The following is a 24,737-nucleotide window of genomic DNA, read 5'->3' as shown; positions in this document are numbered from 1 at the left end:
GTTTATATAATTGTCTTTGGCCAGGAAGGCGCATTGGGTTTACCTGTTAGGCCTTCTTGGTGTAAATTAAATAAAAAAATAAAAAAAATAAAAATAAATAAATAAATGTACTTATTAAATTTTTTGCCAATTTGAGGAACCGTTTCAACAATGAAGATCAGATGAATTGACAAACTATGATAAGAAACGATCGACTTGGATCACAAATATCCAAATCTAACCAGCAGTGTTGAAGATTAGTCGCTTATTATAAATGAAATAAATTCAACAGCCTTTCATTCAACAACACATCACACTGGGGTAGAAAAAGACCATAGAGTCGCGCACCAGTTGGACATGTAGGTTGACAGCAGAATCGATACAAAGAGAGGAAAGCTAGTCTAGACGCTTCTCGTCCAGCCGGACACAAAATCCCGGATATCCAGCGTCCAAACCCGACACAATGGTAAGCTGGACCGATTAAACATCTCCGTGGACCGATTAGAAAGCCATGATAACGGTGCGAAGAGCGAGACAGTGGCCGCGACCCATCGCTAATTAACATCTGTCATTGATTGACGTTTCAATGGGTTTTTTGTTTACATGGGCGGAGACGTGTTTTTCGCGCAATTTTTCACACTTGCATTAATGAATGAAAATCGTCGAATCGTCTAATATGTGACGCGCCTTTATTGCCGTGCACACGTCTCGACATCCATTTTGTCGTGTCACAGCCATTTGAACGATTCCATTTGCGAAGTTGATTATATTCGTTTCGAATGTCAACGTTTGTGGCAGATTAGAGACACAGCCGGTCTATGCTAGTTTTTAATTCATGTTTCATTTCATTTTTGTGCGTGTAATTAACTCTAATTAAAATCCTGCTTGCATAATATTTAATTACGATTTCAATTCGTTGTTTAAAATTATTTATTATACTATACAGAAGTAATTACACTTGAAAATAGGTCAGTGTGTGGGATAGCATTGTGCCACAACAAAGGTACTTTCTCATTATGTGGAGGCATTTTTATTTTTCGCATTTGAACATGAACTTATTCGCTCTACCATATACCAAAGATGCCTTGGCATCATTGAAGTATAATGTATAGAAGCGCTCTCAGCTTCCAAAAATGTTGCCACAAAATCTCCGTCCAAACGGAGATGTCGGCTCTTTGAAATAGGCTCTACTAGTGAAATTGTGTGGTAGTATTTGTTCGGCAAAGTCCGAACATCTGTAGTGCATGTGCGCCAGCCTCACTCATTGAAAAACAGGGCCATACACCGTATTCTTTTTTAAAACTAATTATTACTTTATCTACATTGAAGTAGTATTCATAGAATTGCTCTCAGCCTCTAAAGGACCCGTCAAGGGACGGTCACTTCCACGAATTTTTTTTCCTCACTCTTTTGTCTCTCTTCTGACTTTCCATCTCTCTCTTTGATGGCTCGCTTTTAAGCGATACTTTTGTTAGGAATGACTATTCTATACATTATACTTCAATGCTTGGCATTCTTACAAAAAAAAGAGGAATCTTGCCGGCAATTATGCTGTGTATAAGAAAACATGAAATGAAGCTCTAATTGTCTTGTTGAAAGAAAGTTAAAAACATTAGTGACAGCTGCTCGTTTCTTATATTGGGTCAAAGAATTAACGTCGATGAAATTGTGCAAGGCATAAATAATTTATGTGGTCCCATATTTTTCTGAGTTCAAGTATTTTTGGTGTGGATTTTCAAATAAGAATGAAATTCTTGGCAGGATTTCTTAACCCTTTGCCCGCCGCAATAAATATAGCCCTGTACGCAGCGGCACCTTTTTCGCGAATTTGGCAATCGAGTTTTTGACCTTAAATATAGATTTTAATATATACTCAAGTAACCAGATATGTTAATTAACACATAAAGTATTATTTTAAACAATAAAATACATAATATATCTCGTAGTTTTGGATTAATTGTCAAATAATCATTGTATGAAGTCGTGACGCCACATAAACGAGGTTTCAGTATGGTTCCACAAAAAACTAATTTTTGACTGGTATATATTCATTTTAATCCAATTGAATTGATGGCATTCAACTCAGTAATATATTCAACCAATTTTGAACCTTAAAACAGTTGAAGTAGGCGCATATAAGCCTCAAAATCCCGTGCAAAGTTCAGAAATTGTATGGAAGACAGCCGCGCTACAGACTTGTCGCCCAAAGCTTCCATAGAAGACGGCCGCGGGCAAACGGTTAAAATTTACTTTGGTAATTAACATTAAATTGTTACCGTGGGTTGCTTTTATTTTTGAAACGGGACATTTCGACGTCCGGAAGCTGTCCTTCGGGACAACGGGATAGGTGACCTAAAAATGGGACGGTCCCGTTCAAAACAGGAAGTTTGATCACATTAGGCATAACCATATATATATAGCCATAGACTGGAATAACTACATGAGATAAATCTGTGCCGAGAATCTTAACAAGCGACCAAAACAAGATAATAATAATGCCGGTAGAGTCCTTCCTCAACAGTAGATGACGTCTTGGAATATTGTCAGGAGACTCACGAATGCTTTTTAGTCGAAGTGTCTGACCGGAGTGCAGAAATGTTGAAGAATTAAAAAAAAAACTAGATTTGAACCTTGTAAAGTCAACTTAGTTGATCCGCACATTGGCATCCATACTCGGGGCGTGAGGATCAGTTGAATGGCATAATAAACGACACTGATTGACAAGTCGTCATGATTTGAAGTCGTATTTGGCCGAATTCATCTGATGACAATGTATTTGAGTCATTTTTTAATGTACTCAAAGATTTTTGGCCTCCGGAATCTGAATTGTAATTACATTTCGTGCAACTTACATAGATTTAATAAACTATTGAAACCATAGTTTAGTTTTGTATCGTTTAATATATGTAAATGCCTCCAGATAATGGGAAAGTACCCTCAAAACCTCAACATATTGTCACATAATTCATCGTTTTCAATTGGATGCACAAAATTCCATGCATGAGAATTGTCGTATCTCGTTTCAGAGACGTTGCCTGGCTTTCAAATTGGCATAATCTATCAGTGATTTCTTGCCACAAGTTAATTTTTTTAGATAATGTCACTCGGGTGAGCTCAACGTATTATTATTCATTATTTTTCTCAACATAATCTCGGGGAAATTCTGGTACAAGATTGAATACAATTAGATGGATGCACATTGCATAAAATTTGATGAATTTCAGAGGACAGTATTTGACAACATGGAACAAAAATACCATACCTAAAGCAATTGGGCTTTTATGCTTCTTATTAGTTATCGAGATTATATTTTATCAATAACGATGCTAGATTTTCTTCGCTCTCTAGACTTGAATATTTTTAACCAATAATATATTTATATTTTAACTGATTAATTACTATACTACTTACTATAATTCATGCTCTGAATATTCAGAAAATCCTGTTCACGAATTACATAGTTCAATTTATGAAAATATTATATAAATGTACGTAATTTGGAGTTAGGTTTTCAAGGGGTGTTTAAATTAGCAGAACCAAATATCTCTTTAAATATGTTTTTCATAAAAAGAAAATTGTACGTCACTGATGTTTTGTACACACGATCGGCATAATGCTACACTATGTATTTAACTATTTAACCAGTGAATATTTGCTTCTCAATTTGTGTGTTCATTTTTAGACATTAATCATGTTATTATTTTTGTTCCACTTTTGTAAATGGATTCAAGTAGAGAAATTAGTGTAAAAGAAATGGTTTCCAATATGTACATACAAATAATATTTTAATTATACATTTCAGACATAGCTCTACCAGCGTTGACGAAAACAGTATTTTTGTAAAAATTTAATCCACAAACATCAGAGAGCGTCCATTGAATTGAAAGAAGATTCCAGAGCGACGTATAAAATGGAAAACAATGACGCAGGCGAATCGTCATGTAAAAAGCACTCACATAATGACAACACATCCAGCAGTCGTCCGTTGAAGAAGGCCAAATTCCCATGGCAGGTCAAGGGAAAGTATCACTTGAAAGACCAAGACGAAGCGATGGATGAGGATCCAGTTCAGCCTGAAGAGACAACGGCAGTTCCAAGTGTAAAAACAGAGTCAGCCGAGCCCGACAATTCAAACCCGGTCGAAAACAAGTTTGATAATAAAGTCGAGGAGAATCTGGAGATGCTTGGCGATTACCTGCTAAAGCAGGACTTTAGCAGCTTGAACACTTTGCTGTTCGGGCCTGAGACCGAAGAAAATGCGAAAAAGGCCACCGAAAACAGCACTTCGTCTGATCAAAGTGCCTCAACGACGTATCCCAAGTACACTCCTTCGTACAACAATGTTCCTAATAGTAACAATAATAATGGTAGTATATCTCCTATTACTATAGAAATATCAGACTCTTCTAGTGATGTCGATACTAATATTCAACCTGCAAACCCTATAAAACAACGGGTCCCTAGAGAAGATGACCAAACTCTAAGAAGATGGCAGGCCAGACAGGTATAAATTCTCTATTTGATTTTTATCTTTCAAGCTTGAAGACATATGTTAAATAGTAACCTCATTCAAGATTGAATATCCTAGAAATGTATTATGTATTGTTTTGTCATTTTCAGATCGCAAAGGGTTACGTGGACAATACAATAAACAGGGTTTTGGATTCGTGGTTTGTCGCCCCGTTGCCTCCAAACGTCGAAGAGAACCGGCGGTTGGGTCTCGATGTGACTGGACTCCTAGACGACCTATCCGGGGACGACGGCATCGAAAACGAAGGTATACTGATGGCAATATCAGCTCACGGTCTACAAAACAACCGGGCAACCGCCCGAACAAGAGAAAATATAACGCCAAGGACCAGAAACTTATCCACATCAAACGAAAATTTATTTTCGCCTCCAAGGTCGTTCAGATTTGAACCATGCTACCAGGAGAGAAGTAGACTATTAGAGTTGACAGATGCTCTCGAAAGGAGTACCAGTGATCCGACTAATCCACAGCCTTGGTCAATTCACGAAGAATCGTGCGACTGTGCGCTCGATGATAATCGTTTGCCCTACGGGTTGCTTCCATATCGCCGACGTAGGATTCTTGAAAACGCTGCTCGATCGACTGCAAATCCTACTCCAACTGTTGACGAACCCATGGTATCCAGTAGTGAAACGAAGAAAGAACCTGAAGAATCACCCTCACCCTCGCAATCCAATGATTCGAGTAGTGGAAGTTCAAACAACAATGAGAACACCTCGATGAGCAATTCCGCACAGAACGACTTTTCCATTCCGAATAACACTAACGGCGAACAGTTTGAAGAACATTTTGATTTTCTAGATGCGGCTGTTTCGTACGCCATACAAGCTAAAGGCTTAATTCCATTTTAATTCTATATAATCAATTGTTTGTGTATTTATATATTAAAACAGTATAATGTCAAACATCAGTGCAAGGGAACATTGAGTTATGTATAATGAGACACATTACAAAACGATTTCCCGTTCCAACAGTTGAAAACACTAGTTTATACATCAAGCATGAAAAGTTTTTAAATATTATAAAATATTTATTGACAATTCTTAGAAAAAGTTTATCACAAAAAAATCAACATACAATGAAGATCTATTGACCAGATTTTTTTTTTTATTGATTATTCTATTTTATATTACATATTCTGTATATTTTTCAATTTTGAGAACTGACTTAAAGTTTAGTAAAAAAAAAATGAATGAAAACTCATTTAGGAAGTTAAATCTACAGATTTAACATCTTTTATACTACTATGCCATTTATAAGATTTCTTAATCCTATAAACTTAATCTTGTTTCCATGTCTTAATCCACATCTATTGTATCATAAGATGTTTTGAAATGTATAAGTCAACATCATTGACTTCAAACATACTCATTTTCGTTTACAAAAGGCACTGTAGAGCTTCACGGCATCTATCAATGTTTCAATTTATTTAATAGCTTCAAAGCAGCTTGTTCTGAAATCTGAATGTGTTCACTTTTTCATTTCGGGTAGCTTGAAAGTTACAGATATTTACATAGATCTTTGTATGTATATTACCAATAAGGAAAGCGCAATTATCCCCATAAAGTAATTTAAAATAAAGTAATTTGTATCCGAGAGCATTTCCGTTGACCTTTCCTATTCACAAAATAGTACATATATTATTTTCGAAAAATAAAAAAAACAACTAAAATATTTGGTCAAAAATTAAAAATAAGAACATGAAATTGTGTGATAAATACAAAAACATTCAATGGATGGACTCTAATTATTATCAAATAAGTATTTGAAGTTATACTTTACACTCGTTTATTTTATTTTTAAGAATATATCTAATATATTTGTCTTAATCGTATATTTTGTGTTCTAAACGTACATTTTACAATAAAAAAACAACACTGCTAATTCCGTAACCCTGAGAACTTGACACTTGAAAATAGCTTAGGGTGTAATACTTTCATAATTCCAAATTCCGGGCTGTCAGGGAATTGCACAGTTCGTATATGTATGTATATATATATATTTTTTTTTTACAATTAACTCATATGTCCCAGTTGCACACTTGCAAAAAATTGCAAACGTACAATTAGTCGTTATAAAATAAATAATGAATCTGTGTAGTGTATATAAAAAGAAAATAAATGTTTCCAGTTTATTAAAAATAGTATAATTAATAATTTCTGTCGTATTTCACTGCCATTGCGAGAAACAGCTAAAAATTCTCAAATTTTCTTAGACGTTCACATTTAGCCGTAATAAATGTGCCATTATTATCTCGTTCAATATTATTATATAATAATACATATATATACATATATATATATATATATATATATATATATATATATATATATATATATATATATATATATATATATATATATATATGTATATATAGAAAATACTGTCATTATTTTTATAAATAGCGTTAAGAATAAACTAAATTCAAATTTGGTAAAGTGCACAAATTAGATGTTACATTTAGCATGTATCAAATCAAAAGTGGCAAAACTATAATTTCTATTCCTTCGTTTTTATTCAACCTTTTTTTTAATTGATTTACACAATAAAAAAAACTATCAATTGGTTCGTCACAATGTTATCATCCCGTATACATATCATATTTTATTTTTACTCAAAATATATCGAAGAAATTGTACATACTTAATGGTCGATATATTTTTTATTTTTAATTGTGCACACTTATAAATTAAAAAAAATTCGAAATTGTGCCTATCACAAAGAAAAAAAAAGCATGTATTATTATTATTATTGTTGTAAATAATTAATGCGATCGTTCCAAGTGATAGAAATACTATAAATGCATTAACAATATACCATATTGTGTATTACTACATATTATCGAGTCGTAAGCTACATGTTTAGTCATATGTTTTATCATGTATTATTCTCATTCATTGAGTTTGCTTTGTATTTTTCATTAATATGTAATATGTATTTTACAAGTTTAAAAAAAATTAACTATACGTATAATAAATATATACATACTATGATGTCTATTTTTGAAGTCCTACGAACTGCTTTCACTTTGTAAAAGAATGCAATTACTTTGAAAACGTCCACACACAAACAATCATAACTGTTGTATCATTTCAAATAATCAGTTGTAATTGAAATATGCAGAACGAAACTAAGAAAACACTTAAAATTAAATTAATCATTCAACTCACCACTTAATAGTCACTATTGCTTGGAAATCGAAAGTGTTACTAAAGCAGATAAACACATGCACAGCGTTGCCCGGACGTTTTTGTGTGGAAGCCTTCCAAAACCTGTGCAACAATCCAAGTTTGAGTATCATGAGATATTATACCAAATTTTGGCAACTCACAAGTTGAAACTGTGGATTTGCATTGTTGACTAACAAACATTCATTTTTATATTGATTTATTTATAGCCAGTCTGATTTTCAGTCACAAACTAGAGGATATCGTAATTCCACTGATTATTCATCGATCACGAACATTGAAGTAGAATGGGTAGAAACGCTCTCAGCTTCCAAAAATGTTGCTACTAAAACTCCGTGCAGACGGAGATTTCGGCTGTTTTTCTCAGTTGCAGTAGGATCTCTGTAGCAGTAGGATCTCTTTGAAATGGTTCCCGGAAAGGTTGCTCGAAAGCGGTACCCACACGGGAAAATTTGGCTATTGTCGCAACCCACTATGGACAACTCGCCACTGCGATCCGCACAGAAACTGGTTTGACTTCTCGCCCGTCCCCACAAACTCTCGTACGCGCAGGTAGCAAATTTGACTGAAATACTATTGTCCCAATCGCCCATCCCCACCTATCGCCATATACACACCATTGAAAGTTCAACTGAAATACTTTTCGCACTCGCCGAAATTTTTCCCTAAGGCATACATATATGAACGCGTGAATTTTTGTTTGTTTTCTCGTCACTAGTTTGTGTGGTTTATAGTTAGCCGAGTATTTTTATGGTAGGATACTATAATATTAACATATGTACTTACTACTTTTTTATATTTTTTATTCGATTTTACATTCTAGTTGATTTTCAATTTTGTATTTTAAACAACAATTAGCGGTGAAATTAATATCAGCCAAATATCATCGTATCCTGTCCAGTGGCTCGGCATTTGGGGTGTCTGGAAGTAACCAGACTGATTAAAATATATTACATTGGAATTCGATTATTTTTGTTTTTTCTTGTTGATTTCTCAGTGGTGCATTTTTTTTATACCTGCTATGACCGATAATCGTTCATCGTATGGCGGCCCATTTTGTTTTGTTTGCAAAAGCTTATCTCAAGACAGATCTTTAAGGATGCAAACACAAACTTTATTTTAATTGAAATATGAATGTGCTTTTTCACACTACCATAGTGTGAAATAACCAAAGTTGAAGTACATAGTATATTTAAGGGCTATTGGCAAATGATAATAAACTCGGGTGATTTCGAAGCAAAATTTGGTCGATCTCAATTGGCTCTATTAGTGAAATTATGTGGTAGTATTAGTTCGACAAAAGTCCGAACATCTGTATGTGCACGTGCTAGATGTTCGGACCAGCCTCACTCATTGAAAAACAGTTATTATTACTTTATCTACATTGAAGTAGTATGCATAGAATTGCTCTCAGCCCCTAAACATGTTGCCACAAAAAATCCGTGTGCCTGTAATCCGAGATGTCAGCTGTTTTGTCCAGTTGTTGTAAGGGACGATCACTTTCACGAATTTTTTTTCCTCACTCTTTTGTCTCTCTTCTGACTTTCCGTCTCTCTCTTCGATGGCTCGCTTTTAAGCGATGCTTTTGTTAGGAATGACTATTCTATACATTATGCTTCAATGGTTGCAACGCATAAATATATGTAAAATAAAAATCAATTTTAAGCAGTTTTTTTTCTTTCGAAAAGAAAAACAATTTATTTAATAGTTACATTTAAATGTTTTTTTTATACATAACCGAATTTTATCCCTAAAAGCAAATAAACCAATTATTAATACGAAGCTACATGTATAACAAATTCAAAACAATACACCCATACTTAAAATAATTAATAATATAAATTATTACTACAAAGTAAACAGCACCGAATGCAGCAGCAAATTGCCTTCACATCGCACGTTCAAGTTTGTTCCAATGTTAAAAACAAATCGCACGATCAAAGTATGCAAAATGCTAATAGGACACCCAAGCGCTGGACTCGGTTACACAAAAACTCACCGAAACAAGAATTTTCGGTCAACTTTTGTATCACCTAATGACGAATCGCCGAAACAATTATCACAGAAAACGTTTAACTAACCCTATTATGTGTATAAATTTTATTAAAAAGAAAAAAATGCAACGGGACATGATAGACTATGAATTGTTGATCACAAATGAAACGAGTCCACTATGAGTGATTCTTTTTACGGTTGGAAAAATATAAGTATATTTTATTGTCGTTAAAAGTCTCTTATGTAAAAACGAAATCTTCATCTAAAGTCAGGTCCCGAGGAATTTGTAAATATTCTTTAGGTAATGGAGTGCAATGGGTCGACTTGTAGTCGGTTAAATACTTCCCGGCCAAGAAGAGAACCTTCTTGTTTTTATCCATATCACCGGGGTGATCAGCCGACACGAAGACGGACAGAGCCGGTCCTTGCAGACTCAAATACTGCCTCAACAAAGTGTACTGATCGGCCTCGAACAGGTTGCGATAACGATGAGCTAAAATCTTAATCAACAAATCATTCCCCCTATTCGTAGACATCCGGCCCTCGTCGATGCAAATGATCTCATCCATAGTACGGCGAATCAGTTTAATCGGCCCCGAATAATCCTTCAGCAGGTCGGCGATGTTCAAATCGACGTAGCCTCTGATCACTTCGGTGACCATCGGCCTCCAAGACGGGGGCATGCGAGACAGACCCAAAGGTAGGAGATCGTCGAATGTGGCGTCTAGAATGATCCCTTTCACGTCCGGGTACTGGACGGCAGCCCAGGCTATGGAGTAGCATCCGATGCTCCAGCCGAATAGGACGATGTTATCGGGTACGAATTTCAGCTCGTTTATTGCGAATTGCATTATTGCGTCTATTGCGTGCTGTTCCTCAAGCGGATACGGCAGTCCGGTACTGCTGGCGAAACCAGGATGGTTGTAACCAAGGACTGAATATCCAGCTTCTATCGGAGTCGTCATGACTCCTATCTCGTAAAATCCAGCGTTGCCTTCAGACGTCACGACGAGAGTTTTTCCGTTCTGAGTCACACCCCGTCTGTCTACAAACATAGAATCAATTTCGTTATTGTCTCTTGTTTTGATCTTGTACCGTTTTCCACCGTATTCTTCTACTAGTTTGATACGTCCTTCTAGCAGAACCTTCTCGACGAACATGTACAATATGGACGTCGAGCCTGGATATATGAGCTTGAGTCCGAAAGATCTGACGGCTACCCCTCCGATTATATTCATAGCGATGTCGTTCCAGCGTTTCCGTTGCCTCTTATTGGGTTCGATGAATTTGGGTTTGTCTGATCGGGCCATCTTTCCGCAGTCAAAGTCTACAGGCCAGGCGGTGAAGTCAAAGTCGAATCGTCTCAGTTGAGTCTTGTTTTGAGGTTCTGTCAAGGCTCTGATGAATTCTCTGTACTGTGGGTTTGTCACCCGGCCGTAGCCCCGCATGCATAAGGAAGCTACCATGACGAATCCGACGCTGGCCATCAGTTTGAAGAGGGACACGAACGAGCTGATCACTATGTAGTCTCTCTTGTAGAAGTATAAGCTCACGAATGGGCATGTGAAGATGCTGATCTTCCACATGAGGTTCAGAGAATATATGACTCGATCTCCCCAGCTCTCGGTGTACCGAGGAAGGTATAAACTTGTCGGAGGTCCATCCAGATGGACTTTGTAGAGACGGGGTCCAAACATGCACAGGGATATTTCTTTCATTTTGGTAATCATTGTAGTTTTTTTGTTAGCTAGATTGATTCGACGATGACCGAAAACATGAACGAGCCTGACGTTTCGCTGTCAAATTGCAAGCGTCATTTGGCCGTAACAGATCAAATCACAAAAATATTTTATTCTACAACAAAAAGGGTAATTGTTTAGGGATTGTTAAAAGGGATTATTCGTCACATTGCGGTGGTCACAAAGACAATTTTTGCTATTAAAATTGCGAATACGCAAAATTTGGCACTCAAGTTCTTGTTAATATGATAGTTATCGTTAGTATGATGGACTTTTCGGCTGCCAGATGTTCCGTTATAGAGATTTTAATGACTTTATGACCAGTAATCACCGAACCAACAAAAAGAGATTATTAACGTGGCATCTTTATAAATCATTCTTTGTGGCGGTGATTGAATGTTTTAATTTTAATTTTAATTCAGGGAAAATGTGGTCTAAAAAGAAAATAATTGTCATCACTTTTGTCAAAATAATAAATTATTATCATTAAAAGAATTTAAATTGATCGTTTTTATTTAACTGTCGAAAGACCTACATAGGTGCTGTAGATCTCCTTCTTGCTCGTTTTATTTCCACATTACCAAGCATCATAAGTCTCTCAGAACTATTTTGTCACGTGTCTGAACAATTTGAGAACGTAAAGCTTGCGGTTCTTGGGGTATAGTAATTAAATAGAGTACAATAAACTAATGCAAGACTAAGTGAATCTCGAGTTATTTCATATAGATCGCAAATTTTGTAGTCTATTAAAACGCATAAAGTATAATATAATATAATTATAAAATACCCAAATCTTGTTGACATCTAGAGAATATATCAATGTCTACGATTTTAAAGTACAATCAAATTAAAAACCATAAAATGTTGCCAAAATTTGCAGGAAATGGGGCCAATTTTCTTTTCTACCGAGCATAACACAGCTAAAAAACGTATGTCTGAATATAACTTAAAACACCAGCTGATTGTCAAATATCATTACACATCCATTTGCAAGATTATTGATATTTGTAATGAAGATATTATGTATACATTATACTTGTATTTCATACTTAACTTTATATATACTCCAACAGGTTGTCACCATCTTTACTCAAAACTCATACATAAACGAACTTTATTTTATTGAAAGTAGAAAAAAAATTTAGAAATCAACATACATACATACATACTTACCATTTTTACATACCTCCTTTACGTTTCACTTACGATTACAATTCAGGAAAAAGTTCGCCTCTTATCCATATTGCTTATTTTGGTCATCAATATAAGTAAATGGATCCTCCGCCATTACGATAGAGATAAAATATCGTTTAAGAAGCTTTTCAAATCTGCCCGGCGAGATACTCGGTGACGTTTACCGTTGACGTTTGTTTATTAGTTTTAAACATAGATGGCGGTAGAAAAAAAATTATCGGTGTTTTTATTCAAAATAATAATTTTATATACAAATTATAGAAGAGGTATGTTTTTAAAAAACTTTTTTTTACTTGATATTTTTAAAAGAATAATCATAGTCATCTTCATAAAACGATAAAAAAAAACAATACTCAAATTCAAACTTTTTTATTTATTTTGTGTAATTATTAACCAACAAGAGTTAATATTAGTTATTGGTAAATTTTAATACACTCAAAAAATCTATTTTACGTACGTACAAAAGTACGTATATACACGTGCACGATTTCTACATACATATAAACACATTATGTACAATAGTATGTGTCTGTGAAAGTTTTAAGCAGCTTCGATTTGACTAGAGGTAAGTCCACAATATTCTATACACGTGTACACTGTAAATAAGAAGAAAATCACTAACAAAAAATACAGAAAACCGATGTAGAAAAGGCACCAAAAATACACATATGCTATGTAGTTTAAACATTCAACATCATCCGTATTAAATTTACGTTAAAAATTGTATAATTCATTCAGACCACTAACCATTTAATCTTTAACGATAACAATTTCATTATAAATAAATTACAAGAGAAATATATTTATATATATACAGTATCCTGTTGGAATTGAAAATGAAAATACATATTTATATAATAAATTGTAATACAATTGCATAAATCATTCTATAATAATTTTTGGAAAATTCTACTTTATAGGTAGGTATACAATTAAAATAGATTATTTATTCTAATATAGAAATTATTATATGTATATTCAATAAATTCTCCTATGTACAAAAATACATAAAATTCTATTGCATGCGATATTGGCGAGTTTAAGACACCAACTTAAATAACATTATTAAATTTTTTTATACAGCATCACCAAAAAAATCATAACGAAATATTTACCACTTCTTAAAAATTAACATACATACATGCGTAAACAGATTAAATTTACGAAATATAAACTGGTAGTGAAAAATTTAAAACTTGTAAATTACAATTAAAAAAAATAGTAAATAAACTTTACATTATTAATTCAAACATGAAAGAGGTCTAGTTAAATAAATAAATAATAATACAAAAAAAAAAAAAAACCAACCCTATTATCAAATGGCATTCAGAAGAGTATATCATAGACTTTGACTAGGATATCAATTATAAAGCATTTCTTTTACTCATATCTAATTGTTTGCCATATCTAGATTATACATTCACAATAATCAATAATAGACCTTAATATGATAAATTCAAAATTCACAAAACGCTCCTACTATGCGTAGTATTACGTATATAAAACTTAAACGTAGTATTGTAATTAATTATAAATTATCATGTTAAGTTATGGAATTACAATAAAATATTAATCGTACGGTATCGATCTATAAACATATTTGGTAAACATTTTCACATTATTTACAATAATGTGAAATTAAGTACCCACTGGTACGTAAACAATAATATTGTATATGAAAATTAAGTATTAGGCATACGTAGTAATAAAAATACATGTAAAATATTTACATTTCCTACTATGAACCTATTTTTATTTTAACTTGAAATTTTGTTCAGCTTTCAATACTTTTGAAAGGAGTTCAATTCAAATCTCCTGCGGCAGATGGCAGCAACGTTCGCAGGCATTCTGTCGTCTCAGAGTGTTCTGGATGGTGCTGTATTCACGACCTGAGCGAGGACGTGTTATGCAGCGACTGCTTGTTTCGTTGGAGCTGATCGAAGACATGGATAACGTCTCGAGATAGTCGGATGTTTCGGAACCGCAGCTGCTCGGACTGCGCACGCCGCCATGACTATCCAAAGAAGGCAAACCTGAAATATTCGACATAATTTATGTTACACATATGAAAATTTGTACTAAGTTTATCTAAAAACAACAATTCAACATGAAATGTGTGTAGAAATAATATTATTTTGTTAATTCATTGAAATAGGATTCATTTTGAAACTTTTCGACCCATCATATATATGTATATATAATATCGCTATTCTGTGTGTCTGTATAAGATAACACTCACCGTACTATATAATAGTCGTTTCGATTCGACATACCAATTTATCTATTTTTTTACATATATACCAGGAAGACCTTACAGGTAAATCCCAATGCGCCTTCCTGGCCAATTACAATTAAAAATGCAGCATTTTTATTACAAGTCGTTGAATTACGAGACACTGAAAAACTCGCAAATTAACGAAACATCTATAAATTGTACATAAATTTTATTGTACATCAATCATACTTCAAATAGTGGTGACATAGTAGGTAGGAAGGATTTTTAGCCAATTTTTTTTTTCCGGGAACCGTTTCAACAATGAAATCAGAGAAAATTGGCAAACTCTGATAGGAAACGATCAACCTGGAGTCACAAATCCAAGTCTGACCAACAGCATACTCTGGAAAATTGATTTTCATTCGAGGCCCGGGCCCAGGAATCGAACCCGACGCCTCTCGACGCTAAGCAGAAGCTGAACTACCGATCTATGCTGCTGGCTAGGCTTTTAGCTGTGATACATATGTACATCACAGCTGAAACACTGCCAACAAAACGTACGAATATAATAATAAAAGAAAAAAAATATATATATATACTGTTTGCTACCAAAGTTTCATTTAGGCTAATAGACAGCGATAAGTCGCTATCTATTGAAAATTTATTTAATTAATTATATTTTCCATCGGCGTTTTAGATTGTAGGTAGGCAGTTTTTACCATTTTTTTTTTCATATTCACAATTAAATATAAATATGAAATTTACGGCTTATTGTTATCTACCAACAACAAATATAACCTTTAGTACAATACCAAATTCGTATAATCTCACTACAAGTAACTAATCAGTCTTAAAAACACACCTTTATTATGTCTTCTGATGCAGTTCATCGGGCCGGCATCGAACGATTCCGACTTGATCATATTGGGAACCTCGTGGAACTTGAACGAAATTTGTTGCATCGGATCAGACGTTGTTGAGGTGATAGAAATCGGGGAATAGTCTATTGTCTTCCTGTTGGTTTTGTTTTGACAAGCGTGCTTCATAATGGGCAAATCAAGTTCGGCCCCATCATACTTCGGATACTTCAACGAACCCGTTGAAACGCCCGAGTCGCTCGAACTCGAAGAATCCCTATTCTTTTCTGACTTGCTCGGGGCGCTCGAAGACCTGCGAATCTTTACAGAGTCTCTGAACTTGGAAAGAAACGTAGTGTCGGGTTTGACCGGCTTCTCCGGCTTCACAAGATCACTCTTCCGAATGACGGTTTGGTGATTCAGATTTATAAAATTTTCAAGCATCATGTTACTATAGTTGTTTTTAGTCAATGGGTTCAAATCTGTTGACACGTCTTTATGACTATTGCTTTTGGCCATGTCAAAGAATGCTTCTGCTTTCTTTAAAAAGTCAGCCGAACTACTCTTCCGTCTTGTCAGCGTTGAATTTTCCGCAAAAGATGATTCAAATCCCTTCACTCCGAAGCTTTTCTCAGGTGTATTATAATTACTCAATGAAGTTTTAGTGTTTTGAGAATCTGTACAAGAATAATGATGTTCGTGATTCATGCACAACGGCTCGTTCTCAGGTATATCCTCGAGGCCATCAATCTCGTCCTGACAGAATCCAGCGTTCCTCAGTATTTGCGCTGAACTTTCGAATTCGTCTAAGATTAACGACATATCTACACTGGGCTGTTCTTGGGTGGTTTTATTCATAGTACTATCAGTAATCGGTTCAATATTGGTGTAGTTGGAGTGCGAAGAAGATGCTTGTGCTTCTATGTGCAAATCTAATTGATTATTCAGGCTATCGGCGTCTTCGCTTGCGATTTCTGCAGTCGGTGTGAAAGGTATTGATATGCTTTTAACTATGTTGTTGTGAGAACATGTACAGCTAATAATGTCTTTTGTAAGACACTTTTTCAAATTCTTTGGCACGTCATAGTTTGAATCTGATTTTCGCATACTGGGTGATGAAGCAGGATATTCCTAAAATCAAATTGAAGTCATTTTAATACACTATTTAAATAAAATATTAGTATATAATGAATATGAATAGATGAGGATAAGATTGAATAATTTTTTACAAATAAATCTTACTTGAATGAGAGGCATTGGAGGTTTAGGTACATCATAATTTTCATAAGGTCCGCTGAAGCTCTTCTGACTACGAAGACATTGGCACGTGCAACTGTTCCTCATTTGAACTATTGGACCGGGAGGTAGGGGACAAATTGGACTGGCACTCTTGGAACTCATGCTACAATCTTTCCAGAAGGTTTTAGGAACTGAATACTCGGACGTGCCGCCGCTCGACCGGGAATACAACGACGCTCTGTCCGTCTCCGGTCTCATCTCGTTGAAGGAATCCATTGCAGTCCACGCTCCACTAGCGCTACTGGCTGCAGACCCTGCCACCGGTGCACCCAAATGACTCATGCAACTCATGCACCGGCCAAGATTGACCGGCCTGAGAGACTCCCTTGATTCGCTGCTGCCGTGCTTCGAAATCTGCCCGTCTATCACGGAAGCCGAATCTCCGAAGCCTATGCTGCTCTCAGCTTCGGACATTTGATCTAGATTCCAACTCGGAGTCATATCCATGTCGGCAGAGTCGTTCATGTCTGATAGTCGTTTGTCTATCTTCAGTTGGAGTTGCTTTCTGTTGTCGTTGCCTGGAAGTTCAATGGCAATAATAAGAGGATTTGTTTTATTAGAGAGTACAATATGTTTTTTAAGGCTTTTGAAGATTTTTTACTTATGCTAGATCGTGACGTTGAAGCAGAAGCTGCAAGTGCTTCCACTAATTTATCTGCTCTATCGGCCAAGAGTGCCCAAGCACCTTCTAAGCGACCACCACGAGTACCCACTTCGAAACATAGGCGACCATCTACCATTCCATAGCGTCTGAAAATAAAGAAAGGTTCTTTAGAAAATATAGAAATTGATATGAAATTATTTAAAAAAAAAAATTCTACTTTTTAGTATTATATTAGACTAATTTAAAGTATTAGATTAGTAAAGATTGAAGGTTGAAAGTCATACAAAGGTTGATGCACAAACAAAATTTTAGCATGTATTACTACTGCTACCTGTTCTTAACGGTAAACGGATTATTCCGCACAATGGGATCGCACGCACGACAATCGTTACCGCAAAAATCGCGAATACGGAATATCTGGCACTCGAGTTCTCGTTAGTACATATTTCGATTGATGGTGTTTTTGGGTGCCAGATGTTCCACCATCGAGGTTTTAGTGACGTGCGCAAGATGGCTTTTTGCGGAATAATCACCGAACCGTTCTTAACTATATATGTCTTAAAGAAATCAATTGTACATATGTATGTACATATATATACGAAGAAGCAAATGGAACTCGAAAAAAAATGTTAAAAAACATATATAGAACTACATAAAATATCATTTACGAACAATTCAACCATTCAACGTCACGTTTTTTTTCTAGTTAAATTACGTCCTGAGGCAATAAAATACTATGATTCATAAATATTCATTTTGCAGGTTATAAAACCCTATCTGCTCGAATTGGCCTTTGAGGTATTGAATTAAATATTCTACATCTACATTTACAATGAGTGATTCCACGCATGATAGTAACTGACTAACTGAACACATCGAGGGTGGGTGACTAAAAATGAGCCACACCCTAATGAGTAACATGCACTTTAGTATACGTATACAGAGGGGTAGAAATTCCGAAAACACATTATTCAGAGAACAAGACAGTCCTATTCAAATAGCAATAACTGAATAGCAGGCTATTGATAATATGACGCCATTTAAAACTCAAAATATCAATAAAAGATAGTATGCAATCGGATTCATAAAATTAAGCTAGGCACATCATCACTTGTAATTTGTACAAATGATACTTAATATCCCACAATATTTTAAAACTAATACATGATTGTAGGATCTGGTTGTCAGGAGACATGGGCGGTAGAGTAAAGTTAAACTCGTTGTGTGTTTTAAAACATTGTAAACTTATTTAATCCTGTTCTATTTCTCGCAATATTTGAGCTTACAGCATCTCATAATTTGTTGATATTTAAAAATGCTGCAAAAATTTGCCCATAGATATCTCTATGTTGATGGTAATGTTTGATGTTCGATTTTCTTAGAAGATAACTAACATCATCCTTAGGTTGCTCACAATCAACACTTCTTCATGGCAAAACGATCATATTTCCATTTGATTGGTATATTCTAAACTAGAAAGAATCCTTATTGCTATCCTGAATAGTAAGTTTCATCTCATAGGAAAAACAAATGGTGCTGTGGAGGCGAAAAGAATGAAATGATGGTAATATTGTAAACATTACAGGTGGGAGAGAAGTAAAGTAGTAGCTACCAACATGGTCGAATCGGTCCCAACTCATAGGATGGTGACCCAAAGTCGACTATGTTGTAGGACCCCTACAATGTCAACCAAGATACCAGATATACAGAAGCCTATCCAAGGTTGCCAAGAATGAATCAATCAGCTGACTACATACTCCAAACATATGTATTTCTCGATAGAAATGTTAAGGGACGGAGAGGAAATAAAACACCCAATACGGTGTATCTAGCGATAAGAAGCAGTAGTACTCAAAGAGGAATGCATATAGTAAATAGGCTCACCTGAGATCGGCGACATCCCAGACAGCTAGCAGCTTGGGTGGTACACCAGAAGTGATGCAAACAGTGCTGGGCAAAGCTGGCACGTGCCTCACGTGTACTCGAACAGGACCACGTGGCACTCGGCTTTTTGGTGGAGCAAGAGCCACTAGAGCAGGCATCGTGCGGGACTCGCCTAGCTGCTTGGCGGCACGCACGCGCCACTGGAGCAAAGCTTCGTGGGCAGGAAAGGCCAAAACTGCAGTCACATCTCGGCAAACTAGGGCCAAAGTGTTGGACTCTTTATCCAAGGTGAAGCCGCACTCCAAGCCCAGGTATTGCTGCAGCGAAAGGGAAGCCTTCGTCTGGCCATTCTTCTGGCGCTCCTTGGCATCACGATACAGCTGAAGGTGGATACAATCTGGAAAGAAGAGAATGAAACATTAGAGAAACTACTTTTTCATATTAGTTCAGTTTACAATCATACTAATCGCACAGTACTGGGGATTTCAAAAAAATAAGATCCTGCTATTATTAAAGTTTACAATTGTTGGCCACTTGGGTTTTAAAATTAAAACATATAAGATTTGTACTAGCAAATATAATAACGTTGTAACGGGTCTACGTGACGAGACAGAATGTTAAACGACAGAAAACGCAAATATCGGAAGGCAAAGATCGAAAATCGAAAGATCTTAAGTCGAAAGATCAAAAAAAAATGGTGCATGGTAAACGGTACATACTCACTTAATTTGCGTGAGCAGGATACAACAGGAACAAGAGGAACAGGCTTTTCCTCCCGTATTAATGTGCGCGCGCAGAATACGGGAGGAAAAGCCTGTTCCTCTTGTTCCTGTTGTATCCTGCTCGCGCAAATTAAGTGAGTATGTACGTGAGTATGTACGTGAGTATGTACGTGAGTATGTACCGTTTACCATGCACCCTTTTTTTTTTGATCTTTCGACTTAAGATCTTTCGATTTTCGATCTTTGCCTTCCGATATTTGTGTTTTCTGTAATTTAACATTCTGGCTCGTCACGGAGACCGGTTCTATCCGCACGCGGTCGAATTTTTTTCAAATACCTTTTAAATATATTTATATTTAATTTAAAAAAAACTACCTACCTAACTACACGTAAAAAATATAAAACACCAATAGAAAAATTAATTAATTGAATAAATTTTCAATAGATGGCGGTAAACGCTGAAAGACTTGGCGCCGTCTATTTGCCTAGAGGAAATATTGGTAATAAACAATATAAATAGAAGTTTTTTTATTATATTCGTATATACGTTTTGGCAGTGGTTTTGCTGTGTGTGTCGAATCGAAACGACTATTATTGTACGGCGAACGTTATCTCAGACAGACACACAGGATAGTGATATTGTATATATGATATGATTTATTTATTTTATTTCAATCAATCATACACAATCGACTTAACAGATTGATCCAAAGCGACGAGTGTGGTATACAGATTAAAATTATTAATTACTAATGTTGTAAAAATTTGAGTGCGCTCACCGATCCAACCCGTTCATCCGTTCAATATAATTAATGAATGTGTGTGTGTGTCTTTGTGGATGTGTGTATGTGTGTACGCTCCCGTCGCTCGGCCTGACGTCGCACATGTGAGACGCTCCACACCCCTCACTTCCCCGCGTCTCCTCGACCACTTAACTCTGATTGATACATACATATGTACATACATCGCGTCCGTTTTTACATATATAATATTATATATAGAGGTAGGATAGCCAAGGTGCCGCTCATTGTTCCATTGTTGTAAATCCTTTAACAATGCATTTACAACATTTGAACAATACGCGGCACCTTCTGGGTCCGGGCTTTAATTATATACATATGTATATATACAAGTATACACCCATATATTTATATTAAACATGACAACTATGGTCAAACATTATACAAAGTATTATAAAAGGAAAATATAAACATCGTTCCAAAGAGACATACATATATATGGACAAATTTGCAGCATTTATAGAAATCAGCAAAATTCGAGATACTGAAAAGCTTTTCGAGAAAATGGGTAAAGGTTGGCAATTTGTTGGAACCGTTTCAATAAAAATCAGATAAACTGGCAAACTAGGATAGGAAACGATCGACCTAAAGTCAAATATCTAAGGTCTAGCCAGCAGCAACCGGTGGAATTGAACCCGTGACCACTTTGTTCGAAAGCATTTAATGCTAGCCACTATTTTTTGCTGCTGGTTAATAATCATTGGGTAACAATCAGCTGGAGGTTTAATATATATTTTTTTAAATTAGCAGAGCTTATCATATTTCGTATTAAAGTTTCAGACACATTAGTTTAAGTTTATAGAGAATAAGCTTCCGAGAGTACGCGAAGTTTTCGTTTTATCAAAGGATATGGAAATGTAAGTATAAGGAACATATGTATGTACATATGTATGTATGTATGTGTATTTTGACATTGGAACTTTCAGATCTAAAGCGAGCGTATTATATGTATGGGTACGAACAATGAGAAAAAGCGATATGTCAACGTGTCGATGCAGAATTTCATTGTAAGAGAACCCTTTGACATTTTACAATGCGAACCCGTTCGACTGTCAAGTTTGACAAATCAGTGTCATAAGTCAAGCGCGAAACGCAACACCTTGTCGAAGTGAAGTGTATTACGTTGTGCAATAAGACTGACTTGTAATATATAATATAAGATGTATTCGACTTGTAAACACTTTTCTTTTAGAAAGAATCTCATAATATATAAATAATGTATTTATACCCCAAATATGTATGTAATATTTTCATTGAAATGGATAGTCACCGCAGGAAGAAGTCGAATCGACAAGTTGACTGCTCTCAGCGGTAAACGGACTATTTCGCACAATGCGATTGCGCACACGACAATCGTGGCCACGAAAATCGCGAATATGGAATATCTAACACTCAATTTCTTGATAGAATGATATTTCGCGTGGTAACTCTTGATGGATGGACATTTTGGGTGCCTGATATTTCGTGATCAAGATTTAAGTAACGTGTGCAAAATCGCTATGTGCGGAATAATCACCGAACCACTCCCATCATATACACAGCCTAGGGCTCGAAATAGACGGGAGCGCATGGGAGCGCTGCTCCTTTTGTAAAATCCGGAAACGTAGCCTTTCGCAAATTTAAAAATCGTTCAGTCTTGCATATCCCTCTGATAAGAAAATTTTAATTTGGCGAATTTATCAAATTAATTGGCAATAATTAATTTGAAAAACCCTGACTAATCATGGATGTATATATGTATTATATATGTACATATGAAAATTTTTGAAGATACTCTTCTTCGAACAGTGGCCCATTAAGCTCATATTCTACACCAGCCTTTCTCCTAGACATAGGCTTTTGGATTCTCATTTAAATACTTTAATATTCCTAAGAAGCCTTTTCAAATCAATTTATTTTATTATTATATTTTTTCAGTTAATATATATATATATATATATATATATATATATATATATATATATATATATATATATATATATACACTCATATATTGTTTACTTTTTATAAATAAATTTTATATTAATAAAAAATATATTATATTGAAATACAAATTTTTACGTCGTATGTCCCGAGATCCCAGAAAACCTGGGAATGATCCCGAGCTCCGTTCCGCGTCCCGAGAATTGAAAAAGTCCGGGAAATTACAAACCCTAGTAGATACAAAGTATAGCCTTGAAAAAATATTGTTTTATTACGTTTCCTATGATTGATAGTCGAATACAATAGGAAACTATTCATAACATCAAATATATCATAATAATCTAACGCTAGTAGGTATCTCTACAATTGATAAGCATTGCTCAGATATTGAACTTTAGAATGGATATTAATCACCGGTTTGAATTTTCCTCACGAATATCTCACGGTGTTGGATGTATCGTACAATATATCATCATATTGTAATATAGGTGCCATCGGGACCACACCTATGTAGTTCTTTATCTTGGTTTTTTTCTTCCTTTTGGCCGTTACTTCATATTTGCCATTAGTAAACAAGACAGTCGAGTGTACACTTCCTGAGAAAGAAACATCTGAATATGTATAATATATTTATGCGACGCGCATGAGTCACTACTCTTTGAGACTCCACGACTCGTTTTGCAGCATATGTCAGTGACTCTCAACATGAGGCCAAATCCCTCTCCTTCAGCCTGTTTCTGAAAGGATCGTCAGTTTATCGAAAGGCCGCCTGATGAAATTATATCCAATCAGGCCGAAAGCAATCGATTCTTAATGCTGTCTTACTCGGAGCCAGGCCCGGCCCGAGGATATACAATGGCGTCCCAAGACAGATTGATTTTCAGCTCCCCCCACCCCCCACAAATTATTAAAACAATACATTTTTAAATGTTTTATGTTGAAAAATATATTAAGAAAAAATATTAAATTATATTTACAAATTTTACAAATAAATAACCTGCAAATGGCTTAAAATATAGTCTTATATAAATTTCGTAAAATATCGCAGTTCTAAAAAGAGACTCTCAGTCCAAAATCAAGCCAAAACCAGAGAGTTGTAAAACAAAGATCGACTGGTTCGAGCAGAGAAACGTCAAAAAGTAGCCGTTAGCGTGTTGGCCATAGCACGCATATCAAATTATCAACATTATAATATTAACTTAACCAGCAGAATATACTAGCGGTAAGCATATAATGCTCTGCTGGCCGGACCTGGGATTTCCTATCAGATCGTTTCCTATCTGAGTTTGCCAATTTATCTGATTCCCAATGAAACGATTCCAACAAATTGGCAACCTTACCCACTTTCTCGCAATCTCGAATTTCGCTGAATTGCATTAAATGCCGCAAATTTAAAAATTTGACCGTAGATGTTTCTGTGGGTGTTAATTGGTATATATATTTGATCTGTATAATACTAATAATTAGAGGTAGGACCGGAAGTGTGTTTTTCCAGGAAACAGGGCATTTTGGGTCTATTTTCCAGGAAATAGAGCAAACTACAAAGCTAGAGTGCAAAAAAAAGTCATCATAAAAATCATAAAAATGAACAATGCACGGCGAACATAAAACAAAGAACGGCACGCTTCCGGTCCTACCTCTACTAATAATACTTGTATCAAATGTTAAATGTTTCTGGCCAGGAAGGCGCATTGGGGTTACCTGTTAGGCCCACCTGGTATAAATAAAAAAAAATCATTATATGTATAACCTATTAGTGAAGTAAAAATATATATATATATAAGAGGTAATAAGAGCCTGTAATGCA

General features: G+C 35.3%; 3 protein-coding genes across 4 annotated transcripts in view; 1 reads left to right on the top strand and 2 right to left on the bottom strand.

Annotated features, from left to right (window-relative positions):
* The first annotated feature begins 313 nt into the window (after positions 1-313).
* LOC143914186 (uncharacterized) lies at positions 314-6,372 on the top strand. The gene is made up of 3 exons (XM_077434292.1): positions 314-445; positions 3,782-4,483; positions 4,600-6,372. Exons 2-3 carry the CDS (start codon positions 3,890-3,892, stop codon positions 5,359-5,361), a joined length of 1,356 nt encoding a protein of 451 aa, XP_077290418.1. The 5' UTR covers positions 314-445; positions 3,782-3,889; the 3' UTR covers positions 5,362-6,372.
* A 2,994-nt stretch (positions 6,373-9,366) lies between these two features.
* On the bottom strand, positions 9,367-11,515 carry LOC143914414 (phosphatidylserine lipase ABHD16A). The gene has a single exon (XM_077434628.1). The coding sequence runs from the start codon at positions 11,421-11,423 to the stop codon at positions 9,933-9,935; it is 1,491 nt and encodes a 496-aa protein (XP_077290754.1). The 5' UTR covers positions 11,424-11,515; the 3' UTR covers positions 9,367-9,932.
* A 1,465-nt stretch (positions 11,516-12,980) lies between these two features.
* Positions 12,981-24,737, bottom strand: part of LOC143914534 (uncharacterized) — a 134,048-nt gene continuing 122,291 nt past the window's right edge. For both annotated transcript variants that reach the window (XM_077434796.1, XM_077434797.1), the window contains 5 exons: positions 19,486-19,882; positions 17,599-17,747; positions 16,941-17,515; positions 15,704-16,829; positions 12,981-14,659 (listed from right to left, as the gene is read on the bottom strand). In XM_077434796.1, the coding sequence (XP_077290922.1) occupies positions 14,433-14,659; positions 15,704-16,829; positions 16,941-17,515; positions 17,599-17,747; positions 19,486-19,882 (2,474 nt within the window). In that variant the 3' untranslated portion in view covers positions 12,981-14,432. The remainder of the gene's footprint in view (positions 14,660-15,703; positions 16,830-16,940; positions 17,516-17,598; positions 17,748-19,485; positions 19,883-24,737) is intronic.

This window comes from Arctopsyche grandis, chromosome 7, assembly GCF_051622035.1.
Source record: "Arctopsyche grandis isolate Sample6627 chromosome 7, ASM5162203v2, whole genome shotgun sequence".
NCBI lineage: Eukaryota > Metazoa > Arthropoda > Insecta > Trichoptera > Hydropsychidae > Arctopsyche > Arctopsyche grandis.
The sequence above is the reverse complement of the archived record's forward strand: the minus strand, read 5'-3'. Positions and strand labels throughout refer to the sequence as shown.